The sequence below is a fragment of the Ctenopharyngodon idella genome, chromosome 7 (genome assembly GCF_019924925.1).
Source record: "Ctenopharyngodon idella isolate HZGC_01 chromosome 7, HZGC01, whole genome shotgun sequence".
Classification (NCBI taxonomy): domain Eukaryota; kingdom Metazoa; phylum Chordata; class Actinopteri; order Cypriniformes; family Xenocyprididae; genus Ctenopharyngodon; species Ctenopharyngodon idella.
In genome coordinates, this window is record NC_067226.1 from 20,084,722 (window position 1) to 20,102,805 (window position 18,084).

General features: G+C 39.6%; 1 protein-coding gene across 1 annotated transcript in view; it reads right to left on the reverse strand.

Moving 5' to 3' along the window:
- col4a5 (collagen, type IV, alpha 5 (Alport syndrome)) overlaps window positions 1-18,084 on the reverse strand; it is a 54,902-nt gene that overhangs the window by 8,626 nt on the left and 28,192 nt on the right. Inside the window, exons 6-39 of the mRNA XM_051898935.1 lie at window positions 17,932-17,994; window positions 17,774-17,827; window positions 17,636-17,662; window positions 17,433-17,513; window positions 16,941-17,003; window positions 16,747-16,782; window positions 16,614-16,655; window positions 15,294-15,386; window positions 15,019-15,072; window positions 14,148-14,204; window positions 14,000-14,044; window positions 13,864-13,917; window positions 13,314-13,358; window positions 13,093-13,186; window positions 11,998-12,033; window positions 11,600-11,851; window positions 11,378-11,467; window positions 9,300-9,370; window positions 8,937-9,128; window positions 8,396-8,564; window positions 7,115-7,207; window positions 6,898-7,002; window positions 6,513-6,610; window positions 5,535-5,685; window positions 5,264-5,377; window positions 4,681-4,848; window positions 4,481-4,570; window positions 4,242-4,385; window positions 3,154-3,252; window positions 2,920-3,009; window positions 2,679-2,818; window positions 2,289-2,595; window positions 2,144-2,194; window positions 1,836-2,021 (exon numbers count right to left, since the gene is read on the reverse strand). Of these exons, the coding sequence (XP_051754895.1) occupies window positions 1,836-2,021; window positions 2,144-2,194; window positions 2,289-2,595; window positions 2,679-2,818; window positions 2,920-3,009; window positions 3,154-3,252; window positions 4,242-4,385; window positions 4,481-4,570; window positions 4,681-4,848; window positions 5,264-5,377; window positions 5,535-5,685; window positions 6,513-6,610; window positions 6,898-7,002; window positions 7,115-7,207; window positions 8,396-8,564; window positions 8,937-9,128; window positions 9,300-9,370; window positions 11,378-11,467; window positions 11,600-11,851; window positions 11,998-12,033; window positions 13,093-13,186; window positions 13,314-13,358; window positions 13,864-13,917; window positions 14,000-14,044; window positions 14,148-14,204; window positions 15,019-15,072; window positions 15,294-15,386; window positions 16,614-16,655; window positions 16,747-16,782; window positions 16,941-17,003; window positions 17,433-17,513; window positions 17,636-17,662; window positions 17,774-17,827; window positions 17,932-17,994 (3,454 nt within the window). The remainder of the gene's footprint in view (window positions 1-1,835; window positions 2,022-2,143; window positions 2,195-2,288; window positions 2,596-2,678; window positions 2,819-2,919; window positions 3,010-3,153; window positions 3,253-4,241; window positions 4,386-4,480; window positions 4,571-4,680; window positions 4,849-5,263; window positions 5,378-5,534; window positions 5,686-6,512; window positions 6,611-6,897; window positions 7,003-7,114; window positions 7,208-8,395; window positions 8,565-8,936; window positions 9,129-9,299; window positions 9,371-11,377; window positions 11,468-11,599; window positions 11,852-11,997; window positions 12,034-13,092; window positions 13,187-13,313; window positions 13,359-13,863; window positions 13,918-13,999; window positions 14,045-14,147; window positions 14,205-15,018; window positions 15,073-15,293; window positions 15,387-16,613; window positions 16,656-16,746; window positions 16,783-16,940; window positions 17,004-17,432; window positions 17,514-17,635; window positions 17,663-17,773; window positions 17,828-17,931; window positions 17,995-18,084) is intronic.

Genomic DNA, 18,084 nt, shown 5'->3' on the forward strand with positions numbered 1-18,084 from the left:
TTCAGGAAATACTTGCTCTTGGAATTTTGGATTTATCAAGTTTGTTGCATTTGGGATAAGGCATTTACATGAGACATTCATAATCGTATTATGAGCAAATCCCAATATAGTAATATCCTTGTGCATGTAAATGAGATCATTATTCAAAATCTGATAATCTGGTATCAAATGCTCAGTTACACATGTAGTCAATTTTACTGTGGTAATACTACTTTTTAGAAGTAGGTTTATTGTGCATGCTAGAAAAGATTTAAACAATTACTGACATAAAGCAGCCATTATATAAATCTTTCTAGCATAGCATAGCATGGACTATGTCTAGTCACAATACAGATGAATTACATTATTAATAGGTAGATGAAATTAAAATTCTAACACAGAGTTATGTATTGAAAAAATCAATTCTATAGCATCAAGAAGCTGACCTGCTGGGCCTGCAAAGATCCCCATGTCATCAGGAGGAGCAGCACCAAGCCGCAAGAAACAGAAAATGCATGTAATACCAAGAATGCACTTGGATAAAATAAGCCTAATGGACACTAGCCAAAATGGTCTCCTTCTTCATCAAATTCAAAAGCTTTGGCAAGATATTCATCAAGCAGTTCTGACATCAATTTTATATTAATTATTTAAAAAATATCTATCTTATATGAAGTCCAGCAGAATTCATGACAGTTTTTACTCTTTTACTCCAAGGTGGAGCCCATTTTAGATAGTCCTGCAAAGGCTTTTCATTTCTTACAAATCAGCATATTTCCCATGCAAAAGCTCCAGAGGACCACTAAATTTGATCAAAGACATAGACAGCATCCTGTGGAAGACACCACAGCTGAAGAGAAGGGACGGGTGGAAGTGAAGACACACAAGAGTGAATGATGATAGATGAATGGATGGGTGAACAGCTAACCATGAATTAAGGGAAGCAGACACTGTGTGTAATACTCATAGGGCCATGACTGGGCAACTGTGAAACACTGACAGCAAAAAACCTCTGCATGCATGCAAATCCTTCACTTCTCTCTAACACATGACAAACCGGCAAACAATTAAGGAAGGGAGTGAATAGAATATCACTTGCAGTGAAGGGAATGCAAACTGTTTGTCTTGTGCTCCTTGATCTGAGAGTGTATTTGTGACAGTGACATGGATATGGCATAATCATGATTGCTTGTGTAATATTCCATGCAAATCAGTCAAACAAACAAAATCAAAGCCAGTATGCCCTCTGGTTCACAATTATAATATTATATTTGCTGATGAAGTGATTCCCAAACAGGGGTACTTTCACCTGATTTCAATTTTTATAAGATAAATCTGTAAAACATCTTTATGATGACATGTAGATAAAAATGTGTGCTAATGCATTCAGTTCCTGAAGGTGTAATTTGTGTTGATTGCCAGACAAATATCTTCTCTTGTATGAGTTTCCATGATAGTCAGATAGCTACTATACCAAAACCATGAATGACTTAACTTTTCATTAATAAACTTGTTGGGGCTGTGAACGTACATCAGTAAACAGCAAACACTGTGGTAAAATGTAGTATTAATTATTAGGAGTATGCAGCAAAGCAAGTATTTGTGTCTATATTTGCTGGGATTACAAAAGCATGTGTTTTTATGTGCTGATTTAAGTGCTTATTAAAATTAATTGTTTGATAATCATTTTAACAAATAGTTTGTTCTTTTAAATTAGATATTCTACTCCAGGCTACTCTTTATCAAAAACAAATGAACATAAATTTAAATGTTAGCTTGATATGGTCATTTTGACTCATGACACTGTGAAACCCAGAGGGCAGAGCTGGCCAAAAGGGATGAGATGTTTAACTTACCAGCTCTTCCGGGGGGACCAGGTGGGCCTTGGATACCTTTAGGTCCCTGCACAGGTAGGCCTGGAGGCCCAGGTGGCCCTACAGGGCCAATCTGACCAGGCAACCCAGGGAATCCTGACTCACCCTTCGAACCAGGAAATCCAGGACTTCCGGGAGAACCAGGAAAACCAGGGTCTCCTTTAGGCCCTGCGACATAAGACAAACAGTAAATCACTGTAAATCTGCTATGAAAATTATAACGAGGAACTTAGAATTAGAATTCTTCTAATGTAAAAATGAAGATACATGAACAAAACTCAGTACTTTACCTGGTGAACCGGGAAAACCGGGCGGGCCTGGGGTACCAAGGCCTGGAGCACCTGGGTAAAAAAGTTAAAAAGAAATTTTTTTAGATACATATGCTACACTGTGCACATCTTGCGTACTTTTGATTTCCTCTGTATTCAAACTAACCTGGTTCACCCTTTTGTCCCGCAGGTCCTGGAATACCATCACGACCAGGAAGACCTTTATCGCCAATGATGCCGGGTGGTCCAGATCGTCCAGGATCTCCTGGCCTTCCAGGTATTCCACTAAGACCAGGAGGGCCTGGAGCACCATCCAAACCTTTAGGGCCAGGAATACCAGGTGCACCTTGGAATCCTGGGAGTCCCGGATCACCCTTTGGTCCAGGGCTACCAGTCAAGCCTGGAGATCCTGGAAGGCCAGGCTGGCCTTTCAGCCCAGGGGTTCCAGGGAATCCTGGAGTGCCTGGTTCACCCTGGGAATTTAAAAGCATTTAATAGCATTAAATATTAAAAGCTAATATTCTCAATGTTGAAGTAGTAAACAATATGTTTTTACCTTTGGCCCAGGATTTCCTGGTAATCCAAATCCTGGTGATCCAGGATCACCTTTGGGTCCTGGGAACCCTGGTGCTCCTGTGGCTCCAGGCAGGCCAGATCGGCCAGGTTGGCCAGGGTTTCCTTTCACTCCAGGAATTCCTATAACAAAGAAGACCAGCTCAGTCTAGCTTCAAGGTTTTAACGCCTCAGAAACATAACAAAGGTTTTGGGTTAGAGCCATATAGGAGTGAGGATCTGACCTGGCAATCCCATCTCTCCCATGCTACCCTTCAGTCCTGGGGGTCCTGAAGACCCTGGAGTCCCTGGGAGACCAGGATCACCTTTGGGGCCTAAACATGAATACAAAATTAATTTAACTGGTCAACAAAACCCCATTTACTAGTCTATATACTTTGCAGTACACTACAGAAGACTACTTGATTGAAGATGCTTTTGATGGCTCAAATTCAAATATGTGTACTTGTCTGCTTTACCTGGGGGTCCTGGTAGTCCTGGCCTTCCATCTTGCCCAGGGAGACCAGGATCTCCAGGGATACCGGGAACACCCTTTGCTCCTGGTGGTCCGCTTAAGCCTATATGATAAATAAAGAGAAACTATATGAGGAGGTTAAATGTTTCCTTTCATTAAATTTAAGTTACTTGAGTATAGAAAAACAGAGGAGGGACCCTCAAAGATGTACTGATGACAAAAAACAAAACAAAACAAAAAAAACAGAAAAAACATAATATCCAGAATTCACCTGGGTAAATTAATCCTAATAGACACTTGCCAAAATGGTTTCCTTCTTCATAAACAGGTCCTATTATGCTTTTTCACTTTTTCAACTTTAGTTAGTGCGTAATGTTGCTGTTCGAGCATAAAAAAAACATCTGCAAGGTTACAAAGCTCAAAGTCCACTCCAAAGGGAGATATTCTCTTTTAAGGGTTAGTTCATCCATAAATGAAAATTCTGTCATTAATTACTCACCCTCATGTCGTTCCAAACCCAAAAGACTTTTGTTCATCTTCGGAACACAAATTAAGATCTTTTTGATGAAATCTGAGAGATTTCTGTGATCCGCCCCTCTAAAGACAGCTACGCAATTACCATTTTGACGCTTAAAAAAGTTCATAAAGAGATTCTAAAACTAATCCATATGAATTGAGCGGTTTAGTCCAAATTTTCTGAAGAGACACAATCACTTTATATGACGTAACACACAAGAATGAACCTCATTGGTTCTCGCACGCATCAAGCAAACATGCTTGAGCTTCCGTTTACCACAACTGATGTGTGAGTTGATGAAAGTTTATATGTGAAAAAAAGCCTAAATTCAATCTGTTCATCATATAAAGTGATCGTGTCTCTTCAGAAAATTTGGACTAAACCACTCAATTCATATGGATTAGTTTTATGATCTCTTTATGAACTTTTTGAAGTGTCAAAGTGGTAGTCACGTAGCTGTCTATGGAGGGACAGAAAGCTCTCAGATTTCATCAAAAAAATCTTCATTTCTGTTGACATCACCTAAAAAGGCCATGATGGTGTGAGACAGGTAGCAGCTTACAGATTTGTCTCACCTGGAACTCCGGGATCTCCTTTTTGTCCTTTAAGTGTCTGAGCTTGGATTATGCCAGGTGGGCCTGGAATGCCTGGGTCACCTTTGTCTCCCTTTAATCCTGGATAACCTGTGCTTCCTGGTCGTCCTGGGACACCGTCATCTCCTGCAGGGGCACAAAGCACAAACATATTTCACTCTATGAGAGACTTTATGAAATGGTTTCAGAAATTAGACCTGAAGCAAAAAATGGTATCAGACCTTTTGGTCCTGGAAAGCCTGGTCTGCCAGGGTTGCCAGGGCCACCTGAAGGTCCTGGAGCACCCATCCCACCAATGTCACCCTTAGGCCCTGTAATAATGATATAGGATTAGCAGAGAAGGAATATATATATATTGTATACATTCAACAAATGCAGTTAAAAAAGATAATAATAGTGGATATTGCTGTTGTCATATTACCAGGCAATCCTGGTAGGCCATCTTGACCAGGTAGTCCTGGACCCCCAGATGGACCAATTGCGCCAGGAGGTCCAGGAAATCCAGGGCTTCCTCTGTCACCTTGGATCCCTGGGATACTCAGACCAGGGGGTCCACGGTCTCCTTTCTCTCCATTCGCACCTTGGACTCCTGAAGTAGAAAAGACAACAATGGTGTAATATAGTGAAACACAACATAGTCTTATTACTAAGATCCATAATGTATCTATGCCATATTACTAAGAGATATGCTTCACCTCACACACATTTTAGTCATGAGAGTCATAGAACTGTTAAAATTTCTAGACTAAATAATATTTTATTCAAAATTATTGGCTAGTTATAAATGGGTGTGGTTTATAATTATTAAAATTGTGTTTTCTTAGACAAAGCATTTCCCCTTGCACATAAGCAAGATTATTTTGCATAAAAATAGTCTAGTGCATGCACAAGAGTCTCTTGTAATGAAGACTCTTATACTTGCACTAGAATAGAAAGAAATCTGGCAAGCATATCTCTAATTCAAGATCTCTTTAAGTGTGTACACAATTTTACTGTAGGCATACCAGTAGGCCCCATAGAGCCAGGAGGTCCAGGAGGACCAGGGGGGCCCTGAAGCCCATAGGCAGGGGGCCCTGGGGGGCCACGAGGACCAGGACCACCAGGAAAACCAGCATCACCTAAGTGCAAAATGAAAATGCGAAGAACTTAGATAATTTGTTTTTTATTTGTAATACAACTTGTGTGTTCAATGTTAGCATCATCAAAAGGCATCTATTTTGTGTCTAGTGCAGCATTACTGTTTATTCTCAGTTTAAACATGAAGTAATTCTCTACCTTTAGGTCCAGGGGAACCATCGAGACCTGGACGACCTGGTGCACCAGGGCTTCCAGGGAAACCAGGATCACCTTTAGGACCGGGTGTACCTTTACCGCCTGGGAATCCTGTAGGACCTGGAGGCCCAGGTAGGCCAAAACCAGGCTCTCCCTTTGGGGACAAAGACACTCATTGGAGCATCATTTATACCCCTAATGCACTTTGATTTATAGTCTACAGCTAGTGAACACTATATTGTCCATAATTCAATGCAGAGAGGATGTTCAAACACACACACAAAAAAAACAAAAACAGATGCACATAGTAACTTCATTTCTTCCTGCAAATTTCAGTTTGGACTGGTACTCCTTTTTCATCTTTCAACTGATAAAAAAATGTAAAATATATAACGATCCAAAAATAGACACACTATCGTTCAAAAGTCTGGGGTCGTATTATATTGTGAAATATTATTACAATTTAAAATAACTGTTTTCTATTTTTAATATACTTGTAAGTATATTAAAGTAATGTAAAATGTATTTCTTTGATGGCAAAGCTGAAATCAGCAGCCATTACTCCAGTCTTCAGTGTCTTATGATCATTCAGATATCAGTTTAATATGCTGATTTGGTGCTCAAGAAACATTTTCTATTATTATCACTGTTGACAACAGTTGACCAGGATACATTCTTTGATGAACAGAAATTTCAAAAGAACAGAATTTGTTTGAAATTGAATTTTTTTAATAAATGTTTTTTTTTCTGACACCTTTGATCAAATTAATGTATCCTTGCTGAATAAAAGTATTCATTTAAAAAAAAAAAAAAAAATTCTTTCTAACCCAAACTTTTGAACAGTAGCATATACAATGTGCAATAGAACGATTCAATGATTGATTATTCAAATATTCAGTTATCACCTGAATGTAACATATTCGTGTCTACTAGTGAAGTTTATAATACTATATTGTTTTGTGTAGGTTAAATGTTTCATACTTTGGGTCCAGATAATCCAGGCTGACCAGGTTGTCCATCCAAACCTGGTCGCCCAGGAATGCCAGGTCCACCAGGGGAACCAGCAATACCAGGAAAACCTGGAGAATATAAACAACACTGTTAGACATTTGGACAAAACTGTCCCTCACTATCTAATTAAAAAAAGGTACCTAAAAAATAAAAGAGAGAATATGTTGAACAATACATGCACCTAGTGAAAGTCTGATATATTGGCAAGTATTTGGCCAAATCTGACTTTTTTAAAGAATAATGCCCATTTCCTGCTTTAGAATATTTTTAGTGATTTGGAAAACACTTAGAAGTTGACAAACCGCTTATGACAGTGTATTAGTATTAGTGTTTCAATAGTGGGAATACATTGTACCTTTAGTTCCAGGAGGTCCTGGCAATCCAATACCAGGAAGACCACGATCTCCTTTGGCTCCAGGTAGGCCTGGGAACCCAGGCTGTCCAGGTGGGCCTGTATTACCTGTACATATATGGAACCAGTCTCTGTTGAACTTTGAATTCCCAATCTGCTCCATATGCATTAAAGATCACTAAATGTACGCTGACAGTGTAGTGAGTAATTTTTTCTTTACCTGGACTTCCTGGCAATCCGGGATCTCCATCCCGTCCTGGGGGTCCACGGTCACCTTTTTCTGACACAGCCAAGCCAGGTTCACCTTTCTGACCTACCAAGTCAGAAAAACATTGAAATGATGTAATGTCCAAGTTACTCATAATTTAAAGAGGTTAAACTTCATTTAAAGGTACAGTATGTAATATTGACAGCTAGAAGCTGAAATGGGCATTGCAGTCTAAATTCAAAATATTGGATTTGGGTTGGAGGGTTGTTTCTCCCGCCCCCTCCTTCTCAGACACAACGCTAACCCTGGTTGCCAGATTGAGGACACGCAACAGGAATGAGCGCAAATGACAATGGAAAGCGACGAGCCTAGAAAGTTGATCAGTTCATTTATCCATGTTTGAACATGCCTCTGGTCATAGAGCTTTTTAGATCGGGTGGAATCTGCGATCTCTGACCTAGTTTGTTTGCTGGCTTCCATGGCTGCAATACGTTGTGTCTTCCGCCAAATGGCAACCAGGGGTGTCGAAATACTATTGGGTAAATTGGCTGTGGGCGGAATCACAGACCAAAACAAAAACAGACACGGAATGCACATTTAGTATAATGCACAAGTAGTATAACGTGCTGTAGCATTGTTTTTCTGAGAAACAATTATGTGAACCTAGTATGTTTCCTAAATATATGCAAACATATTATGGTATTTTTTATTATGGTATTTTAGTCCAGTCAAAAAAATTACAACAAAAAAGTAGTCACCTACACTTAGGAGATAACTACATATCATGTCATACAGTCATGACAACTTTTGGAATAGTTTTAGCATGTTAAAGAATATGACAATATTATTGTATTTGGAAATGGCAGACTAGATCTGCTGATGAAGCCTGCTGCTAGAGCAAGTATGGACTTTGAGCATGTAAGATATGCTGCTGATGACATGAACTCAGAAGATATGAACTCAGATAAAGCAAATATGAAAGATATGAAGATATGAACTCAGATAAAGTGCTGCAGGACCAGCTTACAGTGAACACTGTACCAGAGCAAATGTTGAGCCAGCAATCTCACTGGTTCTCAGCAGAGGTCAATTAGCTTGTGCCATGCAATAACGAAATCAATGCTTCAGACTGCATGTAATAACCTATTGGCCTGCACCATCTAGAGTTTCATGACTAAACAAGATATTTACCTTCATAGTGCAAAAATAGCCTATATGTCATTCATATTCACATATTCAAATGATTGACATAAAATAAATTGAACATAAAAACAAGACAGTATTGCTTTTTACCTGGTGCTCCAGGAATCCCCGGTCTTCCTGAAACACCCTGAATACCCTTCTCTCCAGGAGGTCCCTGTGGACCAGATCCTGGGGGACCAGGCAGACCCCTGTCTCCTGGAGATCCTGGAAAGCCAGGTTCACCTGGTGGACCTTGTGCACCTTTCACCAATGCCGAACCCTTTAAGAATGGCACAAAAAAAAAAGAAAAAAAGGCACATTTCAGTGCAGACTGTTTTGTGAACCTACTAAAGTCATGGAAAGTGCCGTTTCTCATTTTACAAGTGAAAAATATGTTTACATATAAGTCTTACAGTCACAAAAATAATTTATATTTATATATATATATATATATATATATATATATATAAAATCCTTTTAATTCTAAAGGTCATGTTAAGGTGGACATGTTAAGGTTGACTAAGATTATGGATAGTGGATAAATGGCAATTCAGTAGTCCATGTATTATTATGACGAATAATAAATCAGTTTATTTAACTGTATAAGAGACCCAAAAGTTGTACTTCTAAAGAAAAATTAACAAACACTTACAGGTGGTCCTTTGAGGCCAGGGGGACCAGGCACTCCATCACGACCAGGTCTTCCTTCGCGTCCCGGCAGACCTTGAGGGCCAGGAAAGCCTGTGTCTCCCTTATCTCCTTTCACACCCAGAACAGAGATGGCATCACCTGGGTCGCCCTTCTCTCCAGGGTATCCAGGGGGTCCCTGAGGTCCTTGTATTCCCTAAAGGGTAAATATATCACTTACATGTTAGGTACTGAAATGTCATGGAGACCAGGTGAAGTGTAAAGAATATTTATAATTATATTTTCTGACTAACTCTGAAGCATCTGCCACTGTAAACAAAAAGTGAGGTACTGAAATCAGCTAAGAGATGAAACTAGGAACACTCACAGGTGGGCCCATGAGCCCTGGCCCTCCTGGGAATCCTCTATCTCCTTTAGATCCAGGCACCCCAGGTGCACCTGACACAAAAACAAGTGTGACATGCAGCTTGAAAATCTGTACTTTATAGAAAAGATAAAAGTTTTGTACCTTAGTCCAGAAAATCAGACAAAAAGTACTTTGGTAGATACTTTTGTACTGAAATGTACCATGTTATTTATGTGGTAGAATACTGTAAACTACCTTATTTTTTAATGGACCTAAGCAGTACCTTATACCATTTTTTATTGTAATTGGGATGACTAAAACAGTTTATTATATATATATATATATATACACACACTGTATATATATTTATCAGTCGTGGCCTATTTATGGTTAAAGAGTCAGACAGGTAACCCGAAGGTTGCAGGTTCGAGTCACAAAACTGGCAAGAAATGATCCTAATCGCTCCCCGGGCGCCACAGCAAAAATGGCTGCCCACTGCTCCGGGTGTGTGTGTCCACAGTTTGCAGTGTGTGTGTGCTCACTATACTCACTACTCAAAATATGTGTGCACTAACTGAATGGGTTAAATGCAGAGGACAAATTCCAGGTATGGGTTACCATACTTTGCCTTCACATGTCACTCACTCACTCACGTGATATATATATATATATACTGCTCAAAAAAATTAAAGGAACACTTTGAAAACACATCAGATCTCACTGGGGAAAAATATGCTGGATATCTATACTGATATGGATTGGGTAATGTGTTAGGATGCCACATCGTTTGATAGAAATGAAAATTATCAACCTAAAGACACCTGAAAATCAAAGTGAAAAAATGATGCAGCAGGCTAGTCCATTTTGCTGAAATTTCATTGCAGCAACTCAAAATGGTAGTCAGTAGTTTGTATGGCCCCCACGTGCTTGTATGCATGTCTGACAACATCGAGGCTTGCTCCTAATGAGACGATGGATGGTGTCCTGGGGTATTTCCTCCCAGATCTGGACCAGGGCATCATCGAGCTCCTGGACAGTCTGAGGTGCAACCTGGCTTCGTCGGATGTACCGAAACATAATGTCCCAGAGGTGTTCTATTGGATTTAGGTCAGGCGAGCGTGGGGGCCATTCAATGGTATTAATTCCTTCATCCTCCAGGAACTGCCTGCATACTCTCGCCACATGAGGCCGGGCATTGTTGTGCACCAGGAGGAACCCAGGACCCACTGCACCAGCATAGGGTCTGACAATGGGTCTGACAAAGGATTTCATCCCGATACCTAATGGCAGTCAGGGTGCCATTGTCTAGCCTGTAGAGGTCTGTGCGTCCCTCCATGGATATACCTCCCCAAACCATCACTGACCCACCACCAAAACCGGTCATGCTGAATGATGTTACAGGCAGCATAACGTTCTCCACGGCTTCTCCAGACCCTTTCATGTCTGTTACATGTGCTCAGGGTGAACCTGCTATCATCTGTGAAAAGCACAGGGCACCAGTGGCGGACATGCCAATTCTGGTGTTCAATGGCAAATGCCAATCGAGCTCCACGGTGCCGGGCAGTGAGCACAGGGCCCACTAGAGGACGTCGGGCCCTCAGGCCACCCTCATGAAGTCTGTTTCTGATTGTTTGGTCAGAGACATTCACACCAGTGGCCTCCAGGTATCGCCTCATGCTACCAGTAGTGGCGCTGACCCTAGCCAAATGCAAAACTAGTGAAAAACAGTCAGAAAAGATGAGTAGGGAAAAAAATGCCAGTGGCCTCCACCTGTAAAACCATTCCTGTTTTGGGGGACATCTCATTGTTGCCCATCTAGTACACCTGTTGTTAATTTCATTAACACCAAAGCAGCTGAAACTGATTAACAACCCCCTCTGCTACTTAACTGACCAGATCAATATCCCAGGAGTTTAACTGACTTGATGCTATTCTCTGATTAAAAAGTGTTCCTTTAATTTTTTTGAGCAGTATATATGCATGTGTGTGTGAGAGATTTGTTTGTCTTTATTAGGTAAAACATCATTTAAGAAAACATGCATGACATAATCTCATTATGAAGATCACGCACAGGAAGGTTAAGTTGATTTAAATCATACCTGGATTTCCAGGAGGACCTGGATTCCCTGGGGGTCCTGGGATAGGGTTTCCGTTACTGAAACAATTCACACATGTCTCTCCTTTTTGACCTGTGACAATTGGTATTAGAGAGTATTAGCCACAACGTCCTTTAAAAAAAGTATGTGTGTATATACAGATTTTGTTTTCTAATATGTGTGTATATACAGATTTTATTTTCTAATATGTAATACAAGGCAAACCTTTCTGTCCTGTTTCTCCAGGAAATCCACGCTCCCCCTGCAGTCCTGGAGGACCAGGAGGACCACGATTACATTCTTCATCGCCGTTGAATATTCCTGGGGGACCAGGAGGCCCTTGGAGTCCTTGGAGACCTTGTGGACCTGGTCTCCCAGGTGGTCCAGGAAGTGAGAATCCAGGCTCTCCCTCATCGCCCTTTTCTCCTCTCTCTCCAGGTAACCCTGGTGAGCCGGGAGGACCTAGACCTCCAATTCCTATGATGAGAGATTTCTTTAATTAAATTAACTGCATGAATTAACATTAATCAATCATGGACTGAAAAAAATGTAATGAAAATCCATGTGAAATACAGTGTCATAAAAAATTATATAAAAAAATACCAAAAAAGCATGCTGTTTACCTGCAGGACCTTGTGGACCAGGTGGGCCCTGAATACCTACCAAAGGACAAAAATGCATTGACTGCTGATAGAGATAACACTGTACAACATATTCGTATGGATAAACAGTAGATAAAATATAGTCCATTGTCTGAGAGAGTGCCTGTTTTTATGCTCATTTTAGGATATCACATAAAAAAAAAAAAAAAAAAACGCCTGATGGAAACACCAAGATGTGCATATATTCTAAAAATGCACATAAAAAACATATGCGCTCAATTGAGGCGGATAAATGTTTTATCAGATTAGAAAACATGCACATAAACTATGATGGAATTTACCGAAAAAATCACTTGACGCACAAAAAACTGACTTTGTAACTTTGCCTCAACAGAGGATGTGATTGGATAACTGTACTAACCAGCGGAACAATTTCTTTGCATGCATCTCAGATGTTGGTTTGATCAGTTTCCTAAATGCAAGAGCTTTTCAAAAAGCACATCCATCCATCATAAAAGTAATTCATACGACACCAGTGTGTTAATAAATGCCTTCTGAAGTGAAGCGATTGGTTTTTTGTAAGAAAAATATCCATATTTAAAACTTTATAAACTATAATCACTGGCATAGACTACTTTTATGATGGATGGATGCGCTTTCTGGAGCTTCAAAAACTTGGGCACTATTCAATGCCTGTACAAAGCTGGGAAGTGCCAGGGTATTATTTAATATACTCTATAGTTGTTCGGCTGAAAGAAGAAAGTATATGCCTCATATACACATGCGGGCACGACTGCGGACACAGCTGTGGGCATTTTTCACTGCTCACTGCTGTGTGTGTGGACTTGGATGGGATAAATGCAGAGCACAAATTCAGAGTATGGGACTCTTTCACTTTACACCTAGGATGGCTTGAGGTTGAGTAAATTATGGAATGATTTTCATTTTTGGGTGAACTATTCCTTTAAAAGCTGTTACATGGGACTTATTCAATTGATAATACACGCATGCTGTTCAGCGAACCATGCATGAGCAAACAAATTGAGAAGCATGAATAATGATTTAACCTCTTTGCTCAGCTGATCTTAAGCTTGACATTGAGTGGTGTCTAAATACCTGGAAGTCCTCTGTCTCCTTTAGGTCCAGGTGGTCCTGGCTCACCACTGTCTCCTTTTGGTCCTATTCCGCCTATGCCTGTGAACTGCCCATTCTATGGGGTAAAAAGGTTAATTTTTTTTTAATTACACTAATCAATATTAATATATATATAAATAAATAATGATAAACACCAGGTCTATGTAAAGATACAGAATAGAACAGAGAAATATTCAACATACCCTGAATGATGGAGGTCCAGGAGGCCCTCTATCACCTTTCTCACCCTAAATATGTTAATAAGAATGAACAAATGTATGATTTCAGGCAAGAGAGGTAGTGCATCCTCAAAACCTTTTGGACGAAAACACAGACTTCACTCTACAAAAGTCGAATATACTCATCCAGCAGTGACACAAGCAGATTAAGTGTCTGCTGGGGTCACATGTGTGTGATGGTAACAGCAAAATACAGGCAGTGCCTCCACATCACTTTGTTTGGCTGATCATGCTGTCAGTGCGACATTGTCCATGTTTAATCATGTTCACAACAGGTATGCAAATCTGCCTGTTCAAAAAGTGGAAACTAATGGACTAATTACAGAGTCACAACAACATTCTAATTTAAATTCATCTGAAATGACAAAATGATCTGTGAGTGAGCTGGTTTTTCATGAACGCTCAGCTCAATTACATAAAAACTGTACTTTTGTGCCTGTGATCATCATTAGACAGTGTATAATAAAGATTTGATGACCTAATGCTATGTTTTGATGACACGTTCAATACTTACTCTCACACCATCTCGTCCAGGTTGACCAGGAGGACCTGGTTCTCCTTTTTCACCCTGAGAAAGAGATGTGATAACAGCATTAAAGAATATCATCAGTGTGGTGAAATGTACTAAACATCTATTGTAGGCAGCTTACCGGATATCCAGAGAAGCCTTGTTCACCATCTTTGCCAGGTTTTCCCTTATGAAAATAAATATATCACCACATACATGTCATAAAATGCTGCCTTTTGTAATCTACAAACATAAATGAGTAGTTGGGGTTTCTGTAGGCTTTAACTCACCCTCTTTCCAGGCTCGCCAGGTTCTCCTTTGTCACCTTTCTGGCCCCCTTGCGGACCCTGTTAGACAAAGACAGGAATGTTAATTACAAACTGATATATTTATACGTACAGGTAATGTAATTTATCAGATAAATCCTCATGCTTCTGTGAGAGTTTAAAGATGTCTGTGTGTTTTAATTAGGGTTGTCATGGTACCAAAATTTCAGTAGTCAATACCAATACCAAACTTTGCAATGTACTTAGCTGCATGAAAAACTAGACTTGTATTCAGATTGTGAATGGGTAATAAACAGAAAGCAAGAGCAGAGCCTCCCTTTATAAACACTAAGGCTGTCAATCTCTAAAGCGCAAGCTCACTGAATTCTTCACTCTCGTGAAAACTCCCGTTATAATAAAAAAGCTGTCTTAATTGTACAATGAATCTCTTATTTACATCGTGTTTACACTTTATTGGTTATAAAAAAAGGATTGACGAGTGTGCGGCTCGTGTTGAACAATACAAAAACTTGTGCATAATCAGCGTAGTTACACAGATTCTGAGGAACTCACTGACTAGCACCTCTAATAGGCCATTGCGTTCACGCACTCAACAAATATGATTGTGATTGGCTGCAATGTTCAACACTTGTAAAAACACACTGTAAATAGAAACCTTTGAGACTCAGAGAGAGCTCAAACAAGCACGAACGAGACCGTTTGAAAGCAGCATCTATCAGCAGGTACTGAACAGGTACCGGTACTAACAGTACTGCAGAAATTCTGGTACTGCCAACTTTTTTTTTTTTGAGGACCAACTGGTACCAGTAGTACTGGTACATTTGACAACTTTAGTTTTAATGAGTGTGACAAAAATAAAAAGAAAGTTACATACAGGGGGGCCAGGGGGGCCTGGAAAACCAGGATCTCCAGGTGAGCCAGGATCACCCTATAAAAAGACAAATCATTAATCAAAACATACATATACAAAAGTTTGATAGACCTGCTATCAAGCAATGTAAATTAGGAACATTTTACTATAAAAAATACATTTATATAATTTATATTGTGTGTCATAAAAATACATATTGGATATTCCTAAAAACTGGATTTTGACTTCGAGTCAAATAAATAAATAAACTTTAAAGGTTTGAAGCAAGGATGTGATACCTTTTCTCCTTGTTGAATGACTGTATCAGGCAAGCCTTGTTGTTCGCCAACCTGTCCTGGTGGTCCTGGAGGTCCTTGTAATCCCTGGTCACCCTTCACACACAAACATATGCACATTAAAAACCCAGCTGTTAAAGGATTAGTTCACTTTAAAATGAAAATTACCCTAAGATTTACTCACCCTCAAGCCATCCTAGGTGTAGTAAAATAAAGCGATAAGCCCCAAGAACCCGTTGTTTACAGTGAATTTATAACAAATGAATAAGGGTTAAGCTAAGGGGCGCTATTAGGCACGACGCAGAATGTAAGTGAAGTAAAATCATTAAAAGGCTTCCTTCCGCTGGAAAAAATAGTCCCTGACCGTGAACAGCAACAAAAGTTACATTATTACGCCATTAGATGGCGGCAACTATTGTTTTTATGAGCGAGTCACGCAGTCGCAAAGACTTTTATAGTGAAACTTGTTGTGAACACGGAACAAGAGCAAATGCTTTGACTAACGCTGTCAGTGTCAGCAGCGCACGGGAAAACCCATTAAGTGTTAAAAGGACAAGATCGCAGTGGACATTCAAACAAATTTTTATTATGAACATAGGACTGACCTGAAGGAAAATGCTAAATTTGAATGCAGGTAATAAACTCGGTCACTCGATATCTCTCTCACAATACTCTTCTACATAAGCTTCAGTGAACAAAATCAATAGAGAACAATCATATGTTTACGTTGCTAAGAGTGGTTGCTAAGACAGACGCAGCAACATACGCATTCAGTGCCGCAGCGAAATTATGTAATGTGGTCAGCTGTATGTTTTTTGGGAATTTTACAACGGCTTCGAACGCGGCTCAACCAATCAGAATCAAGGGCCAGAACTATCCGTTTTATAATATCTAGCTTCCGCCAGACCGCTTTCTGCAACGTCAGTTCCGTTTTTTCGTAAGTTGAATACGGAAGGCGGTCTGGGGGAAGCTAGATGTTTTACTTCATAACTTAAATATGGATATTTTTCTTACACAAATGCATCGCTTTACTTCAGAAGGCCTTTATTAACCCCCCCGGAGTCATGTGGAGTACGTTTATGATGGATGGATGCACTTTCTTGAGCTTCAAATTCTTGCCCCCATTCACTGCCATTATAAAGCTTGGACATGTCAGGATATTTATTAATATAACTCAGATTGTGTTCATCACAAAGAAGAAAGTCATATTCACCTAGGATGACTTGAGGGTGATTAAATCTTGGGGTAATTTTTATTTTAAAGTGAGCTAATCATTTAATAAACTTGATGTATATATTGTTTCTGTCGACACAATGTGTGTACCTTCTCTCCTTTGGGTCCTTGAAAGTTCAATCCCATGTTTCCCTTCAAGGAAAAAAAGACACATTAGCACTTTGGCAAAAACGAGATATGCAAAACAGACCTGATACTGTTTAATTGCAGCATTCAGACTTACCTTCGGCCCAGGTGGACCAGGAGGGCCTGGACGACCCTGAAAATTTTACAAAAGAAATTGACTATAGCATTGCTAAATACCAAATGTGTATGAGCCAGCAGTATCAAGGGTAAAATAGATTCATAGCCCTTCATCTAAAATGTGTGTGGTGGAGTTTAAATCATACAAGCTTACAGCTGCAATCTGTGTCTTACCTCAAATCCTCTGGGACCAGAAGGACCAACAGGACCTTGAGGACCTGGGGGTCCAGGATTGCCCTATAAAACATAATCAGAGTGTTACTGTATGAGCTAGAGTCATTTCACATTTACTGGCAATTCAAGAAATCCAAATATATATCTCTGTTTCTTTATTGGTAGAATACAGAAGATATTTATTTATGACTTTATATTCCAGAAAATACAGTCACAATTGTGATATTGTGGTAAGACTCAACTGTGAGATATAAAGTTGCAATAATGAGAAATAAAATCAATTATTTTATTATTATTATTTACTTTTTTCTTCCATTGTAGGGTATTTGATCTTGATATGGATTTTACTGTGTATGGGTACACAGTAAAACCCATATTTGGTCAAATTATGCTTTAATTTCAAAGTTTTGCCCCAAACATTCATGGGAACATACGTTTTACTGTAGTCTGGAAAAATCTGGTTCTGTTGCTAATTAATCTGTAAATGCTCACCCTAGAGCCTGGTAAACCACCAATGCCAGGATCCCCATTTTCTGAAATTGAATTTATTTCTATGACATCCCCAGGCTCCCCCTACAGGAGAAAAGAGAAGGCATTTATAAACATAATTTCACACATATCCTTATATGTATTAAGGGAAGTGTGCCACTACATTGAAGAACAAGTGTATGTGCATTATGGAATGAAATAATTGCCTTTTGTCCTATAGAACCTGGTGGACCCTGTGGAGACAAGACAGTATTGATTATTTAGAGAATAATGACTTCAAATATTTCTGAAAGTGCATGACAATATGCTTGCAAATTTGAAATGTGACATAAAGCAATATTTACTATTCGACCCTCTAAACCTGGAAGGCCTGGACTTCCTGGGAATCCTCTTTCACCCTGTAAAGAAAAAAAAGTTTATATTTGTTTGCTCTTTTTCAAGTTTTAATTCATTCAACCTGTCTGTGAACTGTTAAGAGCTTCTTGTTTGTGGTGTTTCATACTTTAGTTCCGTTACAGCCTGGAATTCCTCTGGGTCCTGGTGCGCCATCCTGTCCTGGGAGGCCCTGTCAGTCAAAAACAGCACATACATTCTTATAACTATTAATATTTAGAGAGTGAGGCAAGGAGTAGACAGACAACAGCAGATTGACACA